Source organism: Monodelphis domestica, chromosome 3 (assembly GCF_027887165.1).
Source record: "Monodelphis domestica isolate mMonDom1 chromosome 3, mMonDom1.pri, whole genome shotgun sequence".
NCBI lineage: Eukaryota > Metazoa > Chordata > Mammalia > Didelphimorphia > Didelphidae > Monodelphis > Monodelphis domestica.
The window spans coordinates 153280851-153303183 of NC_077229.1; the positions used below are offsets into that span (position 1 = coordinate 153280851).

Here is a 22333-nt window from a genome sequence, read left to right on the forward strand (position 1 = left end):
ATACACATCTTTTTCCCTCCTAACTCCTCCCCCTAACATATATACAACCCTAATTGGGAAACAGAAACAGAAAACCATTATAACAAATATGGTTAATCGAGCAAAATAAATTACTACAGTGGCTTTGTCCAAAATTATATCATTCATATTTAGTCCATCTGGGTAGCATTCTTCATTATCCTTCCTTTGGAATCATACTTAGTGCATTGGTCATTGTTATTAATTGATAACTTTCTTTTTTTTTCTATTTTTTAGGAGTACATTTACAGTTTGTGAATTTCTCTACTGAAACAATCCATGATTATTTGGAAGTAAGAAGTGGATCTTCAGAAACTAGTACTGTTATTGGACGACTTAGTGGTCCTCAAATACCATCTTCTCTATTTAGCACCACCCATGAAACCAGCTTATATTTTCACAGTGATTATTCTCAAAATAAGCAAGGATTTCATATAATATATCAAGGTAAAAAAGAAATAATGAATCTAAGTAACAGGAATGTTCAGTCTTCTATGCTTGTTTGCTATATTTCCTTTCTAGGAGCAAACTGGCATCACAAAGATTTTTTTTTTCCTTTTTTAAAAATTCATCTTATTGATTAGGTTCTGGGGTCATGCAAATCCCCTACCACTTGTACATGTTGCTTTATATTTATAATGTATCTTAATAAGAACATTAGATTCTTGACCATGAGGTCCCACAGTATGTTAAACCATGAACAATTAAAATATTAACCACAAATTTTAATTTACTAGAAAACCCAAATCTTAGAAAACTCTGATTGATTTCAGTTTTACTGAAATTGTTTCTAAAGAGCCTCCTATTCAGCATTGATCCTAAATTTGTATTATGGTAATTGAGCAGATCAAAATGTAGGTGGGTAAATCTGATCCTAGGTATGAATTTACAAAGAGAAGTGATTGGACCCAAGATTTCATTAGTATCAAGAATTCCAAGAGGGAAGATTAGCAAAGCAAATTATCTGTAAGTGCATATCCTTCTGAAAAATTTAAAAGTAAACAAAGAAAAATCATCAAATTACAGCTATCTTTTCATATGTAGGTCTGCTCAAACAATATTTCCTACAATCTTTGTCTGTTCTAACAATGGAATTGGGAGAAAGAATTTTATTAACATGGCTATAAATGCAGATTAGACAGTATGGCACATTGTATAAAGACCCAGACTTGAAACTAGGAAGGTGAATCAAGTATCACCTTTAACACATATAGAACATATTACCCTAAGCAAGTCACTTAATCTTTAAGTGCTTGAGGCTTATCTCTATGATGATACATTATTTAAAAACTTCATATTAATTAATTAATAGAAATTAATAGAATTAATAGAAAGATTTGCTGTAGCACTCTGGATCAATGAAATCTCATAGTCTCTCTTCTTTAAATGGACATAGCATTTTGTAATCCATCTGACTGATAATGCAATGAATTTTTCAGGCTTTCTTATATATTATATCAGAATGATATATTTGTGGAAAGCCTACTATAGTAGTAGCAAGAAGATCAACTCAGGACAAAAGCCTGCCATAGGGCTATTCAGAGTTTTATTAGGTATAACATTGGTGTGGAATTTGATTAAATTATTTAAGATGTCTTTTTGTTCTTGTAGATAGAGAATTTTACTTCTCTGTAAAAACAGGATTTGTTACTTGTACAAAAATATTCATAGCCGGGCTCTTTGTCGTAGTAAAACATTGGAAAATGAGGGGGCTTCCCTCTATTGGGAAATGGGCTGAATAAATTGTGGTATATGATGGTGATGGAATACTATTGTCCTGTAAGGACTGATAATCGGGAGACTTTCTATCTGAACTGGAAGGACCTCAATGAACTGAGGCAGAGTGAACTGAGCAGAACCAGAAGAACATTGTACATAGAAAGTACAACATTGTGGAAAAATCCAATGTAATGGACTTTAATATTAGTAGCAATTAGTCAGGACACTCCCAAAAGACTTATGTAAAAGAATGCTATCCACATTGAAAGAACTATGAGAGTAGAGATGCAAAAGAAAAACATATGACATCACTTATCACGTGTATATGTGGGTATGTGATTTGGGGCTTACACCTTTAAAAAAATCACTCTATAGCAAAAAATGAATAATATGGAAATAGGTATTAAGTGACAACACTTGTACAGCCCAATGGAATTGTTTGTCATTTCTGGGGGGGGGGGGGGATAAAATTAATCATGTAAACATGGAAAAATATTTTTAAAATAAATAAAAATTTTAAAAACAGGATTTACTTGTTTACAATTTCATCTTCACAAATAAGCATGGCTTTTCTAAATGCTTCAATCCAGATTTCTAGATTTACCTAACTTATAACTAAGAATCCTTATTTCTTCAGAAAGGATTATTTTACTTGGAATCAAAGTGTGGTTTCTTCATATCTTTAGTATATAATCTCTCTTAAAAAGTCAGTACAAGGAATTTATTTCTTTGAAGGTGAAAAATTAGTTTTAAAAGAGACTATAAATAGATTTTTCATACATATATATGAAAATATAAATGTGCCCATGGAGTTTAAACCAGTAAGCAATCACATTCTGTGTGAAGGAATCAGAATATGTTTGATTAAAATTGTAACTCTGTGAGTTGGTTTACATTTTCTCTAAAGACTCTAATTTAGGATAGATTGCATGGGTGGGGTGAAGAAATTTAATGCATTTTTTTGAATTGTACTGACATTTTAAACAGTAAAATTGTAGGCAAGAGGAGAAATTCATATTAGGCTATCATTGACATCATTTAGCATAAAAATGAATTACTAAATATAACTAATTTAAAAACACTATGACTCGCTATGAGTTATATCATCTTCCCCAAATGCAAATCTTATTTAGCTTCAATCCTCTAAATTTCTTATGTTAATTGATCTGGTATTTTTTTTTCCCTCTTTACTAGCTTATCAGTTGCAAAGCTGCCCAGATCCACGTCCCTTTCGCAATGGTTTTGTGATTGGAAATGACTTCACTGTAGGCCAAACTATTTCTTTTGAGTGTTTCCCAGGATACACTCTTATTGGAAACTCAGCGCTCACTTGCCTCCATGGTGTCAGTCGTAATTGGAATTATCCTCTTCCAAGATGTGAAGGTATGTTCCTAGGAAATATGTTATCTTGGTGCCCGCTTTTATAGAATCAGATTTGTTTTAGTGATTCTTGTGCAGCAATATGATGGCCTCATTTTTCCAGAGTGAGATTGCCTATACATCTTAAGGTCCAAGGGGAATCATTGTGCAGTTAGGTGTTTCCCAATTATTATTTCTAATTATTATCATAGTGTTATTGGCCTCAGCCACCATTCCAGTGTGTTCTCCCCACTCTTAACCAATTATTAGTACCATGGTTTCTTTTAAACAATTAATACCAATGAGCTTATATAAAGGGATATTTACTTTGAAATTATAAGCAAGAACAGGAGTTACAAATATTTTTCTTCAGCATCATCAAAGATACTTTCCTCTATACTACCTCAGTCTCTGGAAGAATCAGCTCAAACTTAAATCAGTTTCCATATGGAATTTAACCCACCAAGTCTACTTCCAAATACAGGATAACCCATGGATGAATCTTAATCTCAGATTAGATTCACTTGATCTTTTTTCAGGGCCTCACTGCTGTGTTAGATGATTACAAAAAGTGTCATGGACTCTATCTCACAGACCTTTGGTGGTTCATTATTCTGACCTGTGATAGTTTATAAGGTCATAGCCACCTTCCAATACTACATTACCTAAAACAAGAAAGAAACCTCACAAGACAACAGCAACAGCAAGGCCTTGTTCACCTGCCTATTGTCTTATTGGAAGGAGATAGGCCTCTCTCTGCTTGCTCAGAAGCTCATAAGCATTCTCCCTTCTGTATTCTATCTACCACAGCCAGGCTGGAAAGAGCCAGACCCAGAGACCTCTTTGGCTAGTATCCATAGCAAATTAATAGCCAATCAACAAAACATCAGCTAAGCAGATGATGTATGTTCACCAATCCTATGGTCCCTACATTAAACTTAGTTTAGTTTTATTTCTAAAAATTCTCAGCTCAGCTCTAAAGAGTCACTAGTGAAAAGAGCATTTAGGTGGAAACAGAAGACCTGAGTTAGAATCCCAGAATAGCTATTTATAACCAGTTTGCAAACAATAAAATTTTAAACAACTGAGCTCAGGTATGACTATGATGATTCCATTCTCAAAGATCTTTGATACTTGATTATATTTCCAGTGTCATTATTAATTTCTTTAAGAGGTAAAGAAAGGCAAAAGGGAAGGATGGCAACATAAAAGGCCATGATACTGAACAGGAGCAAAGGGCAGCAAATTCTACCAAATAAGCACACCCAGTGGAAGACTGACACCAACAGGAGAGTGAGAGTGGGACTGGTATGGAGGGAGGAGGGAAAGTTCAGAGGGCAGTGAGACAATAAGGCAACAAACTGAGGAGAGAATAATTAAGGAGCAGTCTAATGGAATCTTTAACCTCTCAAGAAATACAAGCTACAAAATATGTTTTAGGATTTAAAGTATGATAGAGGCCAAAGGCTTATAATCTACCTAGATGGTTCACATTAGTATATCATTAACACTTCAAGAAGTTTTCCAGATATTACTAAAAACTAGAAGCACAGAAAAACATCACACTTTTTAGATAAGAATATAAGATAAGAAATATAAGATAAGATAAGAAGATAAGATAAGAAGATAAGAAAGTATCTTATCTGAAGTCAGTAAAACTAGGGTTCAGAGTATTATAGATATAGAACTGGAAGGCCTTAAACATCATCAAGTCCAATTGAAGATTTTAAGAATAAATTTAAAGAAACTGATGCTTAATATAAAAATCAAATGATTTGCCTACTGTCACATTAGTACATGTCTGAGATAGGATCTGAAGCCAGGTTTTCCCAACTCCAAATTCAGAATCATATTTAGTTTTCTATACTGCCTTTTCAAACCAGATCCTTCATGTTTTTAATCTATCTGTGAATGACTATGGACAAATATCTCACTTAACTGAGTATCAGATAGCTTCCTAAGATATATGTACTAAGTTGATAGAGGGGATTTTCACACTTATGCTTCTCCCACCCTGTCTTTATGTCATATACAAAACTAATCTGAAGCCATTTTAAAACCAATTCCCCTTGGGTGCAGTATTGCTCTTATGAGCAACAGATTTTTCCAGCATTCTAGATGGAAGAAGGAAAAGTTCATCAATTTCTTTGCATTTATTTTCTTAAATTATTTTATTTTATATGCCAGAACTCAAGCAGAAATGTCTCAAGTGTATAACCAGATAAATATTTTATATTGCTTAAGAAAATGCAAAGTATATGCTCCTTTTGTAGTCAATATTTATATTTTGATTTGATTTGTTTTGTTTTCCTTTAGCCCTCTGTGGTGGTAATATAACTGCAATGAATGGCACCATTTACTCTCCTGGATATCCTGATGAATATCCAAACTTTCAAGACTGCTTTTGGCTTGTAAGAGTACCACCGGGAAATGGAATCTACATCAATTTTACAGTTCTTCAAACAGAGCCAATATATGATTTCATTACTGTCTGGTAAGCAAGAGCCATTATTATTGATTGATTTCAACTCTATCACAGTGAGCCAAGGTAGGGAAGGAAAATATTTCAGAATTCCTTGTTACAAATTACTACCTCATATTTGAGTTGGTGGCAGTAACTAGGAATGACAGGAAATCTTTCTGAAAACCAGACAAACAAGAAAAATAGGTTTTTGTTGGTCTGCACAATGAAATGGCTAAGTATTGTAGAACAAAATAATTTGTTAGGTGAGAAAGCGCAGAACACGATTATATAAATAATCTGCCAAATTCTTCTACTAGGAACAGTAGATCTGGTAGGATTAGTAGATCATAACAATTCCTATTCTAAAGAAACAATTATCAAAAAGCATACAGAAGAAATGGTATTAGTTACAAAAAAATTTGTAAAGTCCATTATGATTTCTTATTATTCCTATGTTTTCTTTTTTAAGTTATATATTTGTTTACTTATAAAATGATTTATTCTCCTCCTTCCCCATTGGACAAATATAAAAAACAAACAAGAAAAATGTCATAACATGCATTATGCAGCAAAACAAATCCCCATGTTGGCCAAGTCAAAATATGGATATACCATACTGTAATGTCTATCACCTTTCTAGTAGGAAATGGCATACTTCATCTTCGGTCTTATGGACTTGTTATCATTGCACTACTCAGAGTTATAAAGTCTTTTAAGGCTGTTTTAAAAAATATAATATTTTTGATATATAAGTTTCTTCTAGTTCTACTCACTTCACACTGAGTAATTTCAAAGGTCATATCTTTAAATATAGCACATTTATTTTTCAATATTATTTTTGTTGTTTTTGTTAAAATAAAAATCTATAGGTAATTGAACATTGAGGAAGCATCACATTTCCTCAAAGGAAATGAGAGACATTTGAATAGTATTCCATAAATTTAAATTCAACATTCTACTACTAATGTTCTAAGAAATCTCTAGAAGGAGATTTATTAATTTCAAAAAACAAAACAAAAACAAAACCGGAGTGAATCAAAAGAGACTAAGTATACCTACAACCAGGAGTGCCTTCTAAATTGATACCAATTTAAGAGTTTGTAAGAGCTGATTATTACATTTTTACTGTGAGCTTTACAACTAAGAAGTCAGCAATCTCTACAAATCTGTGCCTGATGTATTATTTTGCTTAATATGTATATTAAGAAAGTTTTAATAATGCAAATTAATATTGAAAGTATATACATCAATTTAAAAAAATTATCCAGAGTTTGGCTATTAAGCATTGATCAATACGCCCTTCTGTATTGCTTTATCAATATTATTTTACCTCAGTATATCTGCATAAGAACTCTCAAGAATAAAATTGTTGCGAAACTGGAGGCCAATCAACTTTAACTAACAATAATAATAAAATAATAATACTATTTGTATAACATTTTTGGGTTTGTAAGGTTGTTTACTAAGTCCTTTATCTCATTTGAATCTCACAATGACCTTCCCTAAGAAGTCACCTGAAATATTTAATGTTTGTTCCCTTCAAATTACTCAATCATCTATGAATAAAATCATTTTGTTAATAAAATTTAGTTTCATTTGATGGCATTTTGTAGTCAGTATTTCTGTCAAAGCCCCTTTGAAACATATTTTAGTGTAGGCACATTGGTATGATTTTCACTTATCATATGATTTCACAAGTCTTTTGTACCAAATTACTTTATTAAGAATAAATGTTTTAAAATTTAACAAATGTTTTAATTTTCCCTAGGAAAAAATAAATCCATAAAATTACTTTAAAATAAATATATAATGATAAACCAAAAAAGATTTATTTCTTCATTATTTAATGGCAAAATATGAACTAGTTATGAAAAATAAAATTTTAACCCTAAACAGAAGGAGGAATATCAGAAAATATTTTATATCTATAGAAAATTAGAGAATAATTAAACAATGAGGGAAAGTGTTTTTTATTTAATATCCAAACTAACAGGGGATCAGGAACAGAAGAAACTTAACTTTGCAATAAAAAGATGCCTTAGAGAATATGATTTTGCATAAACTAAATGGATCTGTTATGGCTAGTTTTAAATCTAATTTTAATATGCTTAAGTAATTATTAAACTTATCTTCATGTTCTAAATACTTATATAAAATTTGTCACAAAATCAATAAATTTATTTTTTTATCTTTATAGGGATGGACCAGATCAAAACTCACCTCAAATTGGTCAATTTAGTGGCAATACTGCTTTGGAGTCAGTCTATAGCACTTCGAATCAGATTTTAATAAAATTCCACAGTGACTTCACCACAAGTGGCTTCTTTGTTCTTAGTTATCATGGTTTGTATTTTGTAATAGTTTATATTCTATTGTTTTTGATAATTTTGATTTGCACAAATTGAATGAAAAATATGTAAATATATGACTGAAGATTTATTAAAACTTGGTAATTTTTTTAACCATTGAAACTTTAGAATGCACATTGAATGTGATAGCAAAAAAGGCCATCTTCAAGGCACATGGGGACATTCACATGCTCACAAAATGACATATCAAATAAATCATTCAGTAATTACACAGAAGAAAATAACAGTTTGCATAGAAACCAATAAAGGAAGGCCAGCTGCTCATATTTGATTGTGTGTGACTGTGAAACATCAATAGTTTTTCGATTTAGAATTCATATAAAACAAAACTTATTATGACTGTCTAAATTTAGCAGTTCTTAAAACTCTAGATAATTTTAATTCTTCCTTATTCCCAGGCCTTCAAAACTACATTTATTTCAGTGATTCTCAAAATTTTTGTTCTCAGGAACTCTTTATACTCTTAAAAATTATTGACAACACTCCAAAAGTTTTTGTTTATGTGGTTTGTGTCTATTGATGTTTAGGAATATTTGAAATTAAAATGTCAGTATTATAATGAAAATTGTTTACTTTTCTAGCCCTCCCCACTGAAAGGACCTCAGAGACTCACAGGAATTTCCAGAGCACATTTGAGAATCATTGATATATGTGGTAGTCTTTGAAAATACTCTTCTAATATATTTATGAGTAAAAGAATGTTTATATTGATTCCAAATTATATTTTCCATATAGAATTGCTTGTGTCTTTCTTCAGTTGAAAGACTCTCATCATGGAATGCATTTGCTCAAAAGTAATTCTTCTCAATTAAAGAAGATCCTAAGTTTTCTTTTTTTTTCCTGGAAGAAGAATGATTTCATGGATATCTTTATTGGATATCAAACGGGGAGCTGTGTAGCTGAAGAAACATTTGCTTATTTATTACATCATCTTATTTCCATTTTAGCTCCACAAAAAAGACCACCCTTTTTTTCACATTTTCTGTTTTACAAAAAAATATTGCCTTGTTATACTACTTCTGAATGATAAATTATTAATGAGATTTTTAAGTTATATTAAAAGCCTTCTAACATTTTGAAGGTTTATATTACATTAAAACAAAGTGAAATTGCTTTCAGTTTTTAAGCAGAATAATGACATTTCTCATAATAATGAATTCTGATGAAAATTAGGATGATAATTGGTTGATGTCAAATATTTGAATATGTACAGATTAGGCCTAGATAACTAAAGAATGGACTATTTATTGATCACCTAATATAGTAATTAATTAATTGACTCAATTTAGTTAAATTGTAATTAATTCCAGGCATAAATTATTATCTACAGTATGCCAACCTAACCCATTAGAAAGGGAAAAATTCAATCAAACAACTTTCTTTCTTTTATTGACATGATAGTGAGTTAATTGTTTAACATACCCTGAATTAATATGAGTTTCTTTGGCACTGTCCAAGAGCAATTTGAGAAAGTTAAAGCATCACTTTGTTCTCACTGAAGGAACATATATTGACTACCACAGAGAAATTAAATGACTAGACAGGCCAAATATCTGAGTCTCAGGAGTACAATCAAATTACTGAATATTTGTTGTCTCTTTGGATCCCAGGCCCATACTACTGTAGCTCCTGGATTATTTAGTGTTATCATTAGTTAGTGTCCTGCTAGAAGAAATTATGAGGGATAAGGAAGCTTAGTGGAATGGTATGAATAACCCATGATTATTTATGGTATGAATAGGACCCATAGGCTGACATGGGTTTTCAGGACAAATCAAGATGGCCACATGATCTAATCTCTATATTGCTCAAGCCCTATTACAAAAGGTAGTATTGTATAGCGGCTACAGTCCTGGATTTGTAATCAGAAAGACATGTTCAAATTCCACACTAATTATTTATTAGATATGCTACCCAGGATAATTCACATAGCCTCCCTGAGCCTGTTTGCTTATTTTGTAAATGAGATTAATAACGGTACCTACATCACAGACTTATTTTGTGGAACAAGTAAGATGATGTATGTAAAAGACAAAGCAGTGTGTAAACCTTAAAATACTACATAAATATGAATTAGTATTATTCATTTTTCTTCCCTGTTGCTAAAATATCTAACATTTTAGGTTTAGTATTGCATTCTCATAATAAATAGTAAATAAGAATCTTTACCCTGATGTCCTCCTCTCAAGCCTAGGGCTAATCTTGAATTTGGACAGTCTCAAATCCATTGCTTCCTTGGTTCTCATCACCAAACTAATTTTTTCTATTACTTCCATTCTCAAGAACCTACAATAGTTCCACATCACCTATTCAGTAAAATCCAATCTAATAATGCCAGCATGAAAATATATATATAAAATAACTGTCTTATCATGCCTACCCTAGAATGTGGTACCCTGTATAGGGGACAGTATTCCAGATGTGCCCTAATTTAGCAGTGTAGAGGCCTATCAATTCCCCAATTCTTCATGCTATCCCTCTCTTGAATCTGACCAAAAAAAATTAGAGTTAGGTTCCATATTTCCATATCATGAAGTTGACATTGAATTCATGATCGATTAAAACCTTTATGTATTTTCATATGAACTAATAACTAGCTATGCCTTTTCCATTTGGTATCTAAAGGTCTAGAGTAGGATTCGAACTAAGAAATCATATGCTCTAATGTCCTAATTTTATAGATGAGAAAAATTTAATTGGCTTTCTCAGGTTCATAATGGTAGTAATTGTGACAGGTAAAATTTGAGCTCATGTCCTTTGATTCCAGAATCAGTGATCCTTCCACTGTACCATAGTTTTTTATATTTATCAAGAAATAAAACAAACATTCAGCATTTACTATACCTATTTAAATTCATTTTAATTAGTTTGGCCCAATTCAATTAAAATTTTGATAAAAATTACATTATTAGGGGTTGAATTATATTCCCTCTTTCTTTACGGAACTCATAAATATAAGATAAATAAGATGGACAAAAATATTATATTACAAAATAGAATATGGTAAGTGAACAGAACTATACAATCCTGTGTTTTATATTTCCTCCTGTCTGAATTCTCCTTTATTTCAATAGTGCTGCCCTTAAAACAGTAACCTATCTTAAATTTCATGTCTCTATTTCACCCCCCCTTACTTTCTCATTTAGCTAATAAATGCTGTCTTCTATCTCCTCATTTGTATACATCCATTTTCTTCCTTCTGTTTCGACTGCTAGTATATTCACTATAATTTATCAAAATATTTAAAAAACTAAAAATTATATCACTTACTAAAACAGTCAGATAATTGACTAATTTTTCAGTTTCTAAAAGTAGATTAATTTTTCATTCCACACATAGTCTCAGGTCAGAATATTGCTTATCTGGTTTCCTTTAAACATCCAAATTAGGGGGCAGCTGGGTTGCTCAGTGGATTGCGAGCCAGGTCTAAAGACAGGAGGTCCTATGTTCAAATCTGGCCTCAGACACTTCCCATCTGTGCGAACCTTGGCAAGTCACTTAACCCCCATTGCCTTGCCCTTACCACTCTTCTTCTTTGGAACCAATATGCTGTATTGATTCTAAGGTGGAAGGTAAGGGTTTTAAAAAATAAAATAAATATTTAAATCAACTTCATTATTTCTATTTTTTCACTAAAACACTGTTTCTTAGCTTTGGGAATCTGTATTTTTATTTACCTGGCAAAATAGACTTCTTTAATATTTTCTTAAGGTCAAATTATCATTCATGTAAATTTCAATTATTTAGATACTAAAAAACAGTTTCTAAGAAAAGTATATTTTCTTTCTTCCCAGTAACTCCTTTTATGAGACAAATCCAGACAATCCATCTGTCTTTTATGAAATATCACCTTCATAAAGCTTTCAAAGACCAAAAATAACAGGCATGAAAATCTTTGCAAAAAGAAAATTGTGTGTAGTAAAAATGGGGTGGGGGAAGGAAAGAGCACATGAATATAATAGAACTGGTACAGAGAATAACCAACTTCTTTTTCTATTGATATAATTTATTATTCTCCATGTGGTCTTAAAGGTAATTCTTTTAAGCAGGTACATTTCTTCTTTATATTGTGTACAATGTCAGCACTCAGTAAACAAAAACAGTAATTGCACCTTATCTGAGAACCTTTGAAAGAAAAACACAGAAAGACAATTTTATCCCTATATGATTCTACAAGGTAATGACTTCCTATGATAGTTAATATAGTATGTAAATATAATGCCCAATTAAAGGTCACTCAAAATGATTTTTAGTTTTAGCAAGATTTTATTTTTAGCAAAATATAAGCAATAATAATTTATGAGAAACTAAAGCTCAGAATGCATCCTCTGTATTCAAAATTATTGGTTTGTTTGCAGAACCATATGTGTATCTCTCTGCAAAGGCACATGGAGAATGGAAAGAGAGCTGGTCTTGGAGTAAGACCTTGGTTCTAGGGTTAGTTTTGTCAGTTTTAAGCTTGATGTCTTGAACAAGACATTGAAGTTCTCAACCAATTTCATCTCTGCCTACTTCATAGTGCTCTTATGAGAATCAAATATATTAATTAATATGTAAAATGGTCACTGATTGAAGTTACCTATAGGAACAAAGTACAGTAGAACTTTTTGTAGATTCACTGGATGGGGAACAAATGTTCTTTTCGTGATCATTCACCCAGGCTAAACTTCAGGAGAATTCAGCAGGCTTATAGGGTAAGAAATAGTACTAATTATTAAGTTATTATTCTATATTGATGGTGTGTCATGGTAGTGTAGTGGTAGTCTCTTGGTGATCGAGAATGACTATTGTATTTGTGCAGTTTCATCTATGGTGAACCCTCATGTGGCTTTGGAGTCCAAAGGCTGAGGCGCAGAGTTTGTGGCACATGGGGCATGGGACGCCAGTTGTTACGGGAGGTGCGGTTGTGGCCTGGTGTCAGCGTTCATGCGCAGTGGCAAGATGTCAGCGTCGCTCATCTTCAAAGGTGGTGGCGGCATGGTGAATGTGGGTTCGCCAGCTGCTTCTGTCAGAGGCAGCAAGTTCTAGTTGCTTTGGTGTAATGCCAGCCCACTTCAAGTTTGACTTTAGCTGATCCTTGAATCTTCTCTTTGGATGGTCTTGTTTCCTGAGTCCAGCTGGCAGTTCACCATAGAATACCTGTCTTGGTATTCGCTGTGGGTCCATGCGGATGACGTGTCCAGACCATCGTAGCTGGGCTTTGAGGACCAGGACTTCGATGCTGGTGGAGTTGGCTCTGTTGAGGACTTCCTGATTGGTGATTTGGTCCTGCCATTGGATCCTCATGATTGACCGGAGGGAGCATTGGTGGAATCGCTCCAGCTGTTTCATGTGCTTCCGGTACAGTGTCCATGTTTCACAACCCGTACAGGAGCGACTGAGGACCACTGCGTTATACACTTTGAGCTTCCTCGCAGTGCTTACACCTCTGTGTTGGAGGACTTTGTACCGCAGCCACCCAAGTGCCTGGCTGGCCTTTTGGATCCTGGTATTAATCTCGTGTTCTAGGGACCCGTCGTTGGTATGGTGCTGCCCAGGTACTTGAAAGTGTTGACGTTAGAAAGCTGTGTGCCGTCGATTGTAATGCATGGCTGGTTAGTTGGCCTCCCTGGTACAGGGTGGAACAGCACCTCTGTTTTGCTGAGGCTGATAGGCCAAACAGTTTTGTTGCGGTGGAGAACCTGTCCACAATGGTTTGGAGATGATTTTCTTGGTGGTCCATGAGAGTCAACTGCAAAGAGAGCTTCCAGGATGAGTCTCTCTGTTCTCTTTGTTTTTGCAGTCAGGCGGCGAAGGTCGAATAGTGAGCCATCCAGTCGGTATTTGATGTAGACGCCCAGGTCTAGATACATCACAGCATGCCGTAATACTTGGGTGAAAAATAGGTTGAATAGTACCGGAGCGAGGACACAGCCTTGATTCACGCCATTGGAGATGTTGAAGCAATCGGAAGTCTCTCCACCAGATAGGACTTCCCCTGTCATGTTGACATGAAAGAGCTGGATCAGTTTGACGAATTTTGCTGGGCAACCGAGCTTGCTGAGGATCACCCACAATGCGTCCCTGTTCACTGTGTCGAACACCTTTGTCAGGTCTATGAAGACAATGTAGTAACTCAGGTTCTGCTCAAGGCATTTTTCTTGCATTTGCCTCCCCGTGAAGACCATGTCGATGGTGCAGCCATCTGGTCAGAATCAACATTGTGATTCAGGCAGGTTCTGCTCTGAAACAGATGACAGGAGTCTGTTGAGTATAACACGGGCGAGGATCTTTCCAGCAGTGGAGAGTAATGAGATGCCTCTGTAGTTGTCACAGGCTGCTCGTGTGTCTTTGTTCTTGTATAGGGCTACGATGGAGGCATCTCTGAGTTCTAGGGGCATGTCTTTCTCTTCCCATATGCTGGTCAGTACTATGTGGAATGCCTGGAGCGCCTTTCCATTTAAGGTCTTGTACACCTCAGTTGGGATCCCATCTTTACCGAGTGCCTTGCCTGCATTCATTTGTTTAATGGCTTTTTGGATTTCCTCTAATGAAGGAGGGACATCAAGTTGTTCAATGGAGTGGTTTTGGGGAATCTGGTCAAAGGCCCTTTGGTCGACTGAAGAGGGTCGGTTGAGAAGCTGACTGAAGTGTTCTTTCCACCTGTTGCTGATGCCTTTTTTATCTTTTATGAGAGTGTCACCGTCAGAGGATAGCAAGGAAGTGGTGGTGGGTTTTGATGGCCCATAGACAGTCTTGAGGGTACTGAAAAATTGTTTGTAGTTTTTCATATCAGCAAACCACTGGATTTCCTCTGCCTTTTTTTCCCACCATCAGTCTTGCATCTTCCTGATCTCACGCTGCACCATGGCTTGGAGAGACTTGAATCTGTCCTTTTTAGGAGCAGAGTTTGGGTTATTTTGCCAGTCCATAAAGGCTTTGTTCTTTTGCTCAATAGGTCTTCAATAGCAGTGTTGTTCTCCTCTAATCAGTCCTGGTGGTTGTGTTGTTTGGGGCCTAGGACTGCCTTTGATGTTTCCTTTACTGCGTCTCTGAACTGATTCCATTTCTTGGATGAGCTTCCAGTGAGTGGTCCCTTGGCAGACAGCTTGTTGTCCAGGCAGGACTGGAATGTTTGCAAATAAGATGGATCTCTAAGACGACTCACGTTGTAAAATGCGCGAACTGTCTGGACGCGTTTTGGATGGCAAGGTGCAATGTGCATTTGAAGAGTCGCTCTAACCAATCGGTGGTCTGTCCAGCATTCAGCTCCTCTCATGGCTCTGGTGATCTTTACATCCTGGATATCTCGCCGGCTTACAATGATGTAGTCAATGAGATGCCACTGTTTTGATCTTGGGTGCATCCACGTTGTTTTATATTTGTTCACCATTTTGAACACAGTGTTCATGATGATGAGTTTGAACTCTGAGCATTTGCTGAGTAGCAGTAGGCCGTTGTTGTTCATTTTGCCCACGCCGTGTTTGCCGAGCACTCCTTTCCATCTTTCATGGTCCTGGCCAACGCGGGCATTGAAGTCTCCCAGTAGTATCAGCTTGTCATTTGTGGGCACTGAGTGCAGGACGGCACTCAGGTCAGAGTAGAACTGCTCGATGGTCTCCTCTGTGCTGGTCAGTGTTGGGGCATATGCGCTGATGATTGTGGCATACCTGTCTTTGCTGAGAGGCAAAAGAATCTTCATGAGCCTCTCGCTGATGCCCACAGGCAAGTCTGGCAGCTGTTTGAGCAAACTGGCCTTGATGGCCAGGCCAACACCTTGGATTCTGTCTTCATTTGAGGCTCTATCTTTCCAGAAGAAGGTGTATCCAAAACTCTTATCAAATTCAATTTACCTCAGTTTTAGGTTATTCCATAAATGAATCCAATGTTCCAACATTTACTATTCATTGAAGTGCTGATCACATTTATTTAAGCAGTATTTATTTTTCTTCTAAATTGTCTAAGTACTTTAAAAAATCTGAGTGCTAATGCTATCAAGAATTAATGAATGACAATATGATCCTCAAAGTCCTCACCAACACTCTGGGACTTTTTTAAAGTTTAAGAAATTACCTTTTTCCTGGAAATCACTTCAGTATGAATATAATTGTCAAATAAAAGATACTAAGTTAATAATTTTCCATTTTTAATATGAAAACTTAATCCTCTTATATTTATGATTACCAAGGTCATCAGTCAAAAGAACAGGTTATAAGAATGGAAAAGTGTGAATCTGCCATAATAAAAATTTTGTACTTTTGAGTCATCATTTCTCAATTGCAATGAAATAAGTAAATTGAACATCCTCACTTGGAAACTATGTTTTTTACATATTGTAAAGAGATCTGGAAGTTAAAAATAATAGAAACTAAAAAGAACAAATTAAAGGTAGCAACAACTAAAAGCAATTTTAAAAATGAACAGGTTTTAAGGAAATATTTTAAGTTAACAAAATGAACAACTTTTATATTTTAGTACCAGACTTCTGACAAAATGAAGTTTCTCTTCAATAGGAATAAAAGAGACAATGATAGGCAGATTAGGAGCTATTTATAAATTGGTTACTGTGGGGGCAGCTGGGTAGCTCAGTGGATTGAGAGCCAGGTCTAAAGACAGGAAGTCCTAGGTTCAAATCTGACCTCAGACACTTCCCAGCTGTGTGACCCTGGGCAAGTCACTTGACCCCCATTGCCTAGCCCTAACCACTCTTCTGCCTTGGTACCAATACATAGTATTGATTCTAAGGTGGAAGGTAAGGGTTTTAAAAATAAATAAATAAATTAGTTATTGTAAAATATATGTTCTATCAACTTTTAATATATAAATGTGATGATTCTTTGGAAATTCATATCAATATAAAACAAATATGTGCTTTTAGCATATAATCTTTCCTATATTTATCTTTCAGCTATTATATTCAATAATTGTGAAACATGATGAATGTGGGGTCTTCATATATATGAGTGCAAATTTAAACAATTAATTCTTAAATCTGCAATGAGACTTCTAGGATATCCTGCAGAATCAATCTTAGTTTACTCAAAGAGTTATAATAAAAAAAAGTTTAAAAATAATCTCATTATATTGCTTTTTTTCTACCAATGCCACAAAATTTCTGTATAGTTCTTTATCCTAGCAATCATAGAATTGACATAACAGTAACTTCAGGTACTGACCCAACATCAGATTGTATCCACTATTTTGAGGAGAAATCTAGCTAACCATAGTTAAGCTCATTAATCAACAAAAAATTATTGAGAATATACAATATCAAGTATTATTAGAGATTTTAATTATGCAGATCAAAATGAATTAATTATTTATATAATATCCTCTCTTAATTCTATGAATTATTTGTCCATGGTGACCAGAAAACATGCAAAAAATATCAAAATGGTCTTAAATCCTAAAATTTTACCCTTTTATTACTTTAACAATGATCTTGGCATTTCTTTCCATATCTAATCTCTAATACTATGGTTTTGATTGCTAGAATGATATAGACCAAAGTTGGATAGGGTTAGTTTGGTAAGATCTATGGTAGAAGGTGAGTTTAGAGCAACATGTTGAAAGAACAGTTTATTATATTATATTTAGTTTATTAATATTGAATATTTTTCCATGGTTACATGATTCATATTCTTCATTTTCCCTCCTCCATCCTCCTTCAATTGCCAAAGATCAAATCAACTGGATTTTACATGTATCATTTATAAAGACCTATTTCTATATTATTAATATTTGTAATAGAGTGATCATTTAGAGTCTACATCCCCAATCATATCCCCATGCAAACCATGTGATCAAGGAAATATTTTTCTTCTGTGTTTCTACTCCCACAGTTCTTTCTCTGGATGTGGATAGCATTCTTTCTCCTAAGTCCCTCAGAATTGTCCTGCGTCATTGCATTGCTGCAAGTCCACTATATCTGATTGTGCCACAATGTATCCATCTCTGTGTACAATATTCTCCTGGTTCTGCTCCTTTCATTCTGCATCAATTCCTGGAGTTCATTCCAGTTCACATGGAATTCCTCTAGTTCATTATTCCTTTCAGCACAATAGTATTCCATCACCAGCAGATACCACAATTTGTTTAGCCATTCCCCAATTGAAGGGCATCCCCTCATTTTCCAATTTTTTGCCACCATAAATACACTGGCTATAAATATTCTTGTACAAGTCAAATTTCCTTATTATCTCTTTGGGGTATAAACCCAGCAGTGGTATGACTTGATCAAAGGACAGACATTCTTTTAAAGTCCTTTAGGCATAATTCCAAATTGCCTTCCAGAATGGTTTGACCAATTCACAACCCTACCAGCAGTGTATTAGTGTCCTGGTTTTGCTATGTCCCCTCCAACATTTATTACTTTCTTTTGATGTCATGTTAGTCACTCTGCTAGTTGTGAGGTGGTACCTCAGAGTTTTTTTTTTTTTTAGTTAAACCTTTACCTTCCGTCTTGGAGTCAATATGGTGTATTGGCTCCAAGGCAGAAGAGTGGTAAGGGCTAGGCAATGGGGATCAAGTGACTTGCCCAGGGTCACACAGCTGGGAAGTGGCTGAAGCTGGATTTGAACCTAGGACCTCCCGTCTCTAGGCCTGGCTCTCAATCCACTGAGCCACCCAGCTGCCCCCTCTCAGAGTTGTTTTGATTAGCATTTCTCTAATTATAAGAGATTTAGTACACTTTTTCATGTGCTTATTGATAGTTTTTATTTCTTTATCTGAAAACTGCCTATTTGTGTCCTTATAAATGGCATTTTAGTCGGGACAGATGAGTAACAATCAGATTTTAAGTTCAGGATAGAAATTTGTATAGGATGGGTTGAAGGCATATAGTGATCTATAATAGACAATGAGGACAAATAGATAAAACATTTGTTAATTGATGTATATGTACGTAGGAATTATGCTAAGTGATGGAAAAAATAATGAAGAAATTTTCTGCACATGATGTGGGAGGGAGTAAAGGAAGGAGAGTGGCGGGAAAGGGGAGAATTTGGAACTCAAACATTTTTTAAAAGAATGTTAAAATTCTTTTTACCTGTAATTAGGGAAAATATTTTTAAAAGATAATGTCATGTTTGTGAAGACAATATATAAAGGGGAACTATAAGAAGGGAATTGGGAAGTGATGACATAGTTGGTCTGTGAGTGGTGGGAGATTGGTTCAGGCTAGATAATGTGAAAGATCACCCATCAGAGTTTAACAGAATCTGCCAGAAACAGAATCCTAGTTTTAGGGACAAAGGAGGCAAAAAGGGATTGGGAATAACAGCCAGAACTGGGGTGGCATGATATGATGATGCAGAAGAATATTGGATTAAGAGAGAGGACATTGACACCTGAAATCAAGAGGTATTATTTTATTTGTTAACCATTAGGGGAATTCTAAGCTTCTGAGAAATAATCAAGTATTAATACTCTATGACATACACTGTGCTAAGGTACTAAGTAGAATAAAATAAAATGTAAAACATAGTCCTTATTCTTAGAGAATTTACAGTTTAATTAATGAAGATAGGATTAATACAAATGAACTGTTGAACACTATGAGATAGTTTAGTAAAAAAAAAAAAGCATGCAGACCGAGGTATATCTAATCAGATACTGAAGCCCATGGATTAAGTAGTAATATCAAAATATACTTCTGATTTGTGTATTTGCATATATGTTTATAGAGTTAGAGAAAGGCCTTGTGATTTCATTGCTAAATGGAATTTCCAAATGAGGAAATCATTTCTGTGTAAGCTCTATCCACCAATGTTTTACCTGTATAGAAAATATAAATAAAAGCATTTTCATTTTTTTAGCCTACCAGCTTCGAGTATGCCAGCCTCCACCACCCATACCAAATGCTGAAATTTTGACAGAAGATGATGAATTTGAAATAGGTAAAGTTATTAACTGTTTTTTTTTAAAAACCCACCTTAACAGAATCTTACAATTTCAGTGATAAATGTAAACACCTAAAAAGAAATGAAAAGAAGCCTTCCTATTTCTCTCCCTTTCCTACTGGTTTGCATTTTAAAGTTAGTGCAGGTGGAAAGAGGGTAAAGTAGTCTAGAAAAGGATGTTAGCAACTGAAACAGCTGTGTAGTTGGGACTCTTTTGTTGACATATGACTGCTTAATGGTAGTTTCTCTAAAGAGTTTAGCTGTGTTCCTGTGAGGTTATTTTCCCCTGACATTAGACAGGTGCTCCCATAGTTATATTGTTCTTTTGTACATCCGGGCATAATTCTGATGATAAAGGATATTTGGAATTCAAGAGAGTGTGCAAGGAAAACTCTTTCCTCACATTTCTGAGAGAATTTTTTTGCTTTGGTGGTTATACTCAAAATGTTTATTAAAAAATTCCTCTAAAAACCAGGATAAAATTTAATCCTGAGACTTTTTTATGTCTTCAAAAAATGATGTAGAAAAAGTACATTTTGTTCTTTAATATTGGTTGTGAATTGTATTTATATAATTTGGAAAAGAAAAAACACAAACTAATACTAATCATTATCATGGAAAAGTAAGAAATATTCTTATTTTTTGTACATGTACTAATTGAGTTGCTTACAAGATTTAAATTTCAATTCCCATCAATGTTACCAATTTTACCATAATGTATATTGTAGATTATAAAGGCTGTTTACCTAGAATGCTCCCAACAAAATGTTCTTTTTCTCCTCTCCTTGTTGCTTATCTGAAGTCTTTATATCCAATAGGTGACATCATAAGGTACCAGTGTCTACCAGGATTTACTTTGGTTGGCAATGAAATCCTAACCTGTAGATTAGGAGAACGGCTTCAGATGGATGGAGCGCCTCCTGTGTGTCAAGGTATTATCATGAATATGTAGTTTAATTTCATGTGCTATTTTCCTTCTTACATGAGCATATTGTCAACTAGAAAAAACGCAGAACTATTAAATAGTCAAAATCACTCTCTAATCAAGGGAAAAGGGGTTAGCGCTACTAATGCGACAACAGAGCTGCTTCCCATGACTGCACAGAGTCAAGACGCCCTGGTCACTAGCCCCCAGGAGTGCCACTGACTCAGGATGGACTTCTGGGGAGCAAAAGAACTTGAGGAACCTATATACCCTTTGGGAAATCCAGGGGCAGGGAAAGATAGTTGACATCACTATGGCTACAAGGAAAATGGGAGTGTTCAAACTACACTGACAAGATACAATCAAGCTAGAAGCTAGGGTGCAAGAGAAGGGGGCTGCTTACAAAGTTACTAAAGAATGGTTCATGCCCAGTCTGACCTTCCTGAGAGAGGTTTTAATACAATAGGGGATGCTACCTAAAACAAAGAATGTCCTTAGCATATGCTTATCTCACCCAACCAGAATTATCATTTCCCTTCAGTGTAGATTCTCATGGGAACAGGGAACAAGTACAAGCTTTGGGGGTCTCCAATCTACAAGCTAAATCTAAAACTGGGGTTCATCAGATCCCACTAGGTAACAAGTTTGGGATTCCTAAATTCCATGTTGACATATATATGTTGATATCTCATATATGTATCGATATATAAATCTATATCTATATATCAGCTCCGGCATTGGGGTAACAGTAGCTGCTTCTGAGAACTACATTTAACTGGGAAAAGCTCTCTGGTCCCAGCTCTGAGGTAGCTGGGAAAGGCAGGAATCCCTTTGGGTGTTGAGTGGTGTCCCCTCAGACCTAGCACTCTCTTTCTCCGAGACAAGTGCTCAGAAACCTGCACACATCCTGGTGTCACAAATCATTAGGACTTCTGGATTCTGATGCTCATTGGGGCAGGGGAGAAAATTAAGCCTCCAAGGAAGGGAACAAAGGGCTGCATTTTTTTATTATAATAATCCCCAGGTCTGGGAGTAAAAGGTCCTGCTGGAGAGGTCCTAGGACTCATGTGAGCACTGACAAGGATTCCACTGCTGGCGCCTCTCCCTGGACCTCGTCCTTTCTCCATATTCCCCTTTACCTTCTGTGACTTCCATCAAGTGTAAGCTAAAGTCTCCCCATCCAAGTGCCTCCACTCGGAGACTGTCCCCAATTTTTCCAGAATACATTTTGCTGTAAATAGTGATTAGCATGTTATCTGCTCCATTAGACTGGGAGGCCTTTGAGAGCAGGGACTGTTCTCTGCCATTCTTTGTGTACTTGTGCAGCTTGCATTCCTGGCACTTAGTATATGCTTGATCACTGGACCCTAATATATCTAGGTCAAACAAAATCTTGACTTCCCAGATGTAGGTGAGATAGGGAAGAAATATTTACTGAGTCCCTGATATGCTCCAAATTTGCAAATATTGTCTCTTGTCATCCTCACAACAACCCTGGGAGATAGATGCTAATATAATCATATAATCCTTATTTTACAGTTGAGGAAACTGAAGCAGGTAGAGGTTAAGTGACTTGAATAGGATCACACCACTAGTAAAG

General features: G+C 35.1%; 1 protein-coding gene across 7 annotated transcripts in view; it reads left to right on the forward strand.

Moving 5' to 3' along the window:
- The window catches only part of CSMD3 (CUB and Sushi multiple domains 3), a 1668414-nt gene that overhangs the window by 1491929 nt on the left and 154152 nt on the right, over positions 1–22333 (forward strand). For all 7 annotated transcript variants that reach the window (XM_016431868.2, XM_056823169.1, XM_056823168.1 and 4 more), the window contains 6 exons: positions 256–465; positions 2932–3120; positions 5413–5590; positions 7758–7903; positions 19725–19805; positions 20627–20740. In XM_016431868.2, the coding sequence (XP_016287354.2) occupies positions 256–465; positions 2932–3120; positions 5413–5590; positions 7758–7903; positions 19725–19805; positions 20627–20740 (918 nt within the window). The remainder of the gene's footprint in view (positions 1–255; positions 466–2931; positions 3121–5412; positions 5591–7757; positions 7904–19724; positions 19806–20626; positions 20741–22333) is intronic.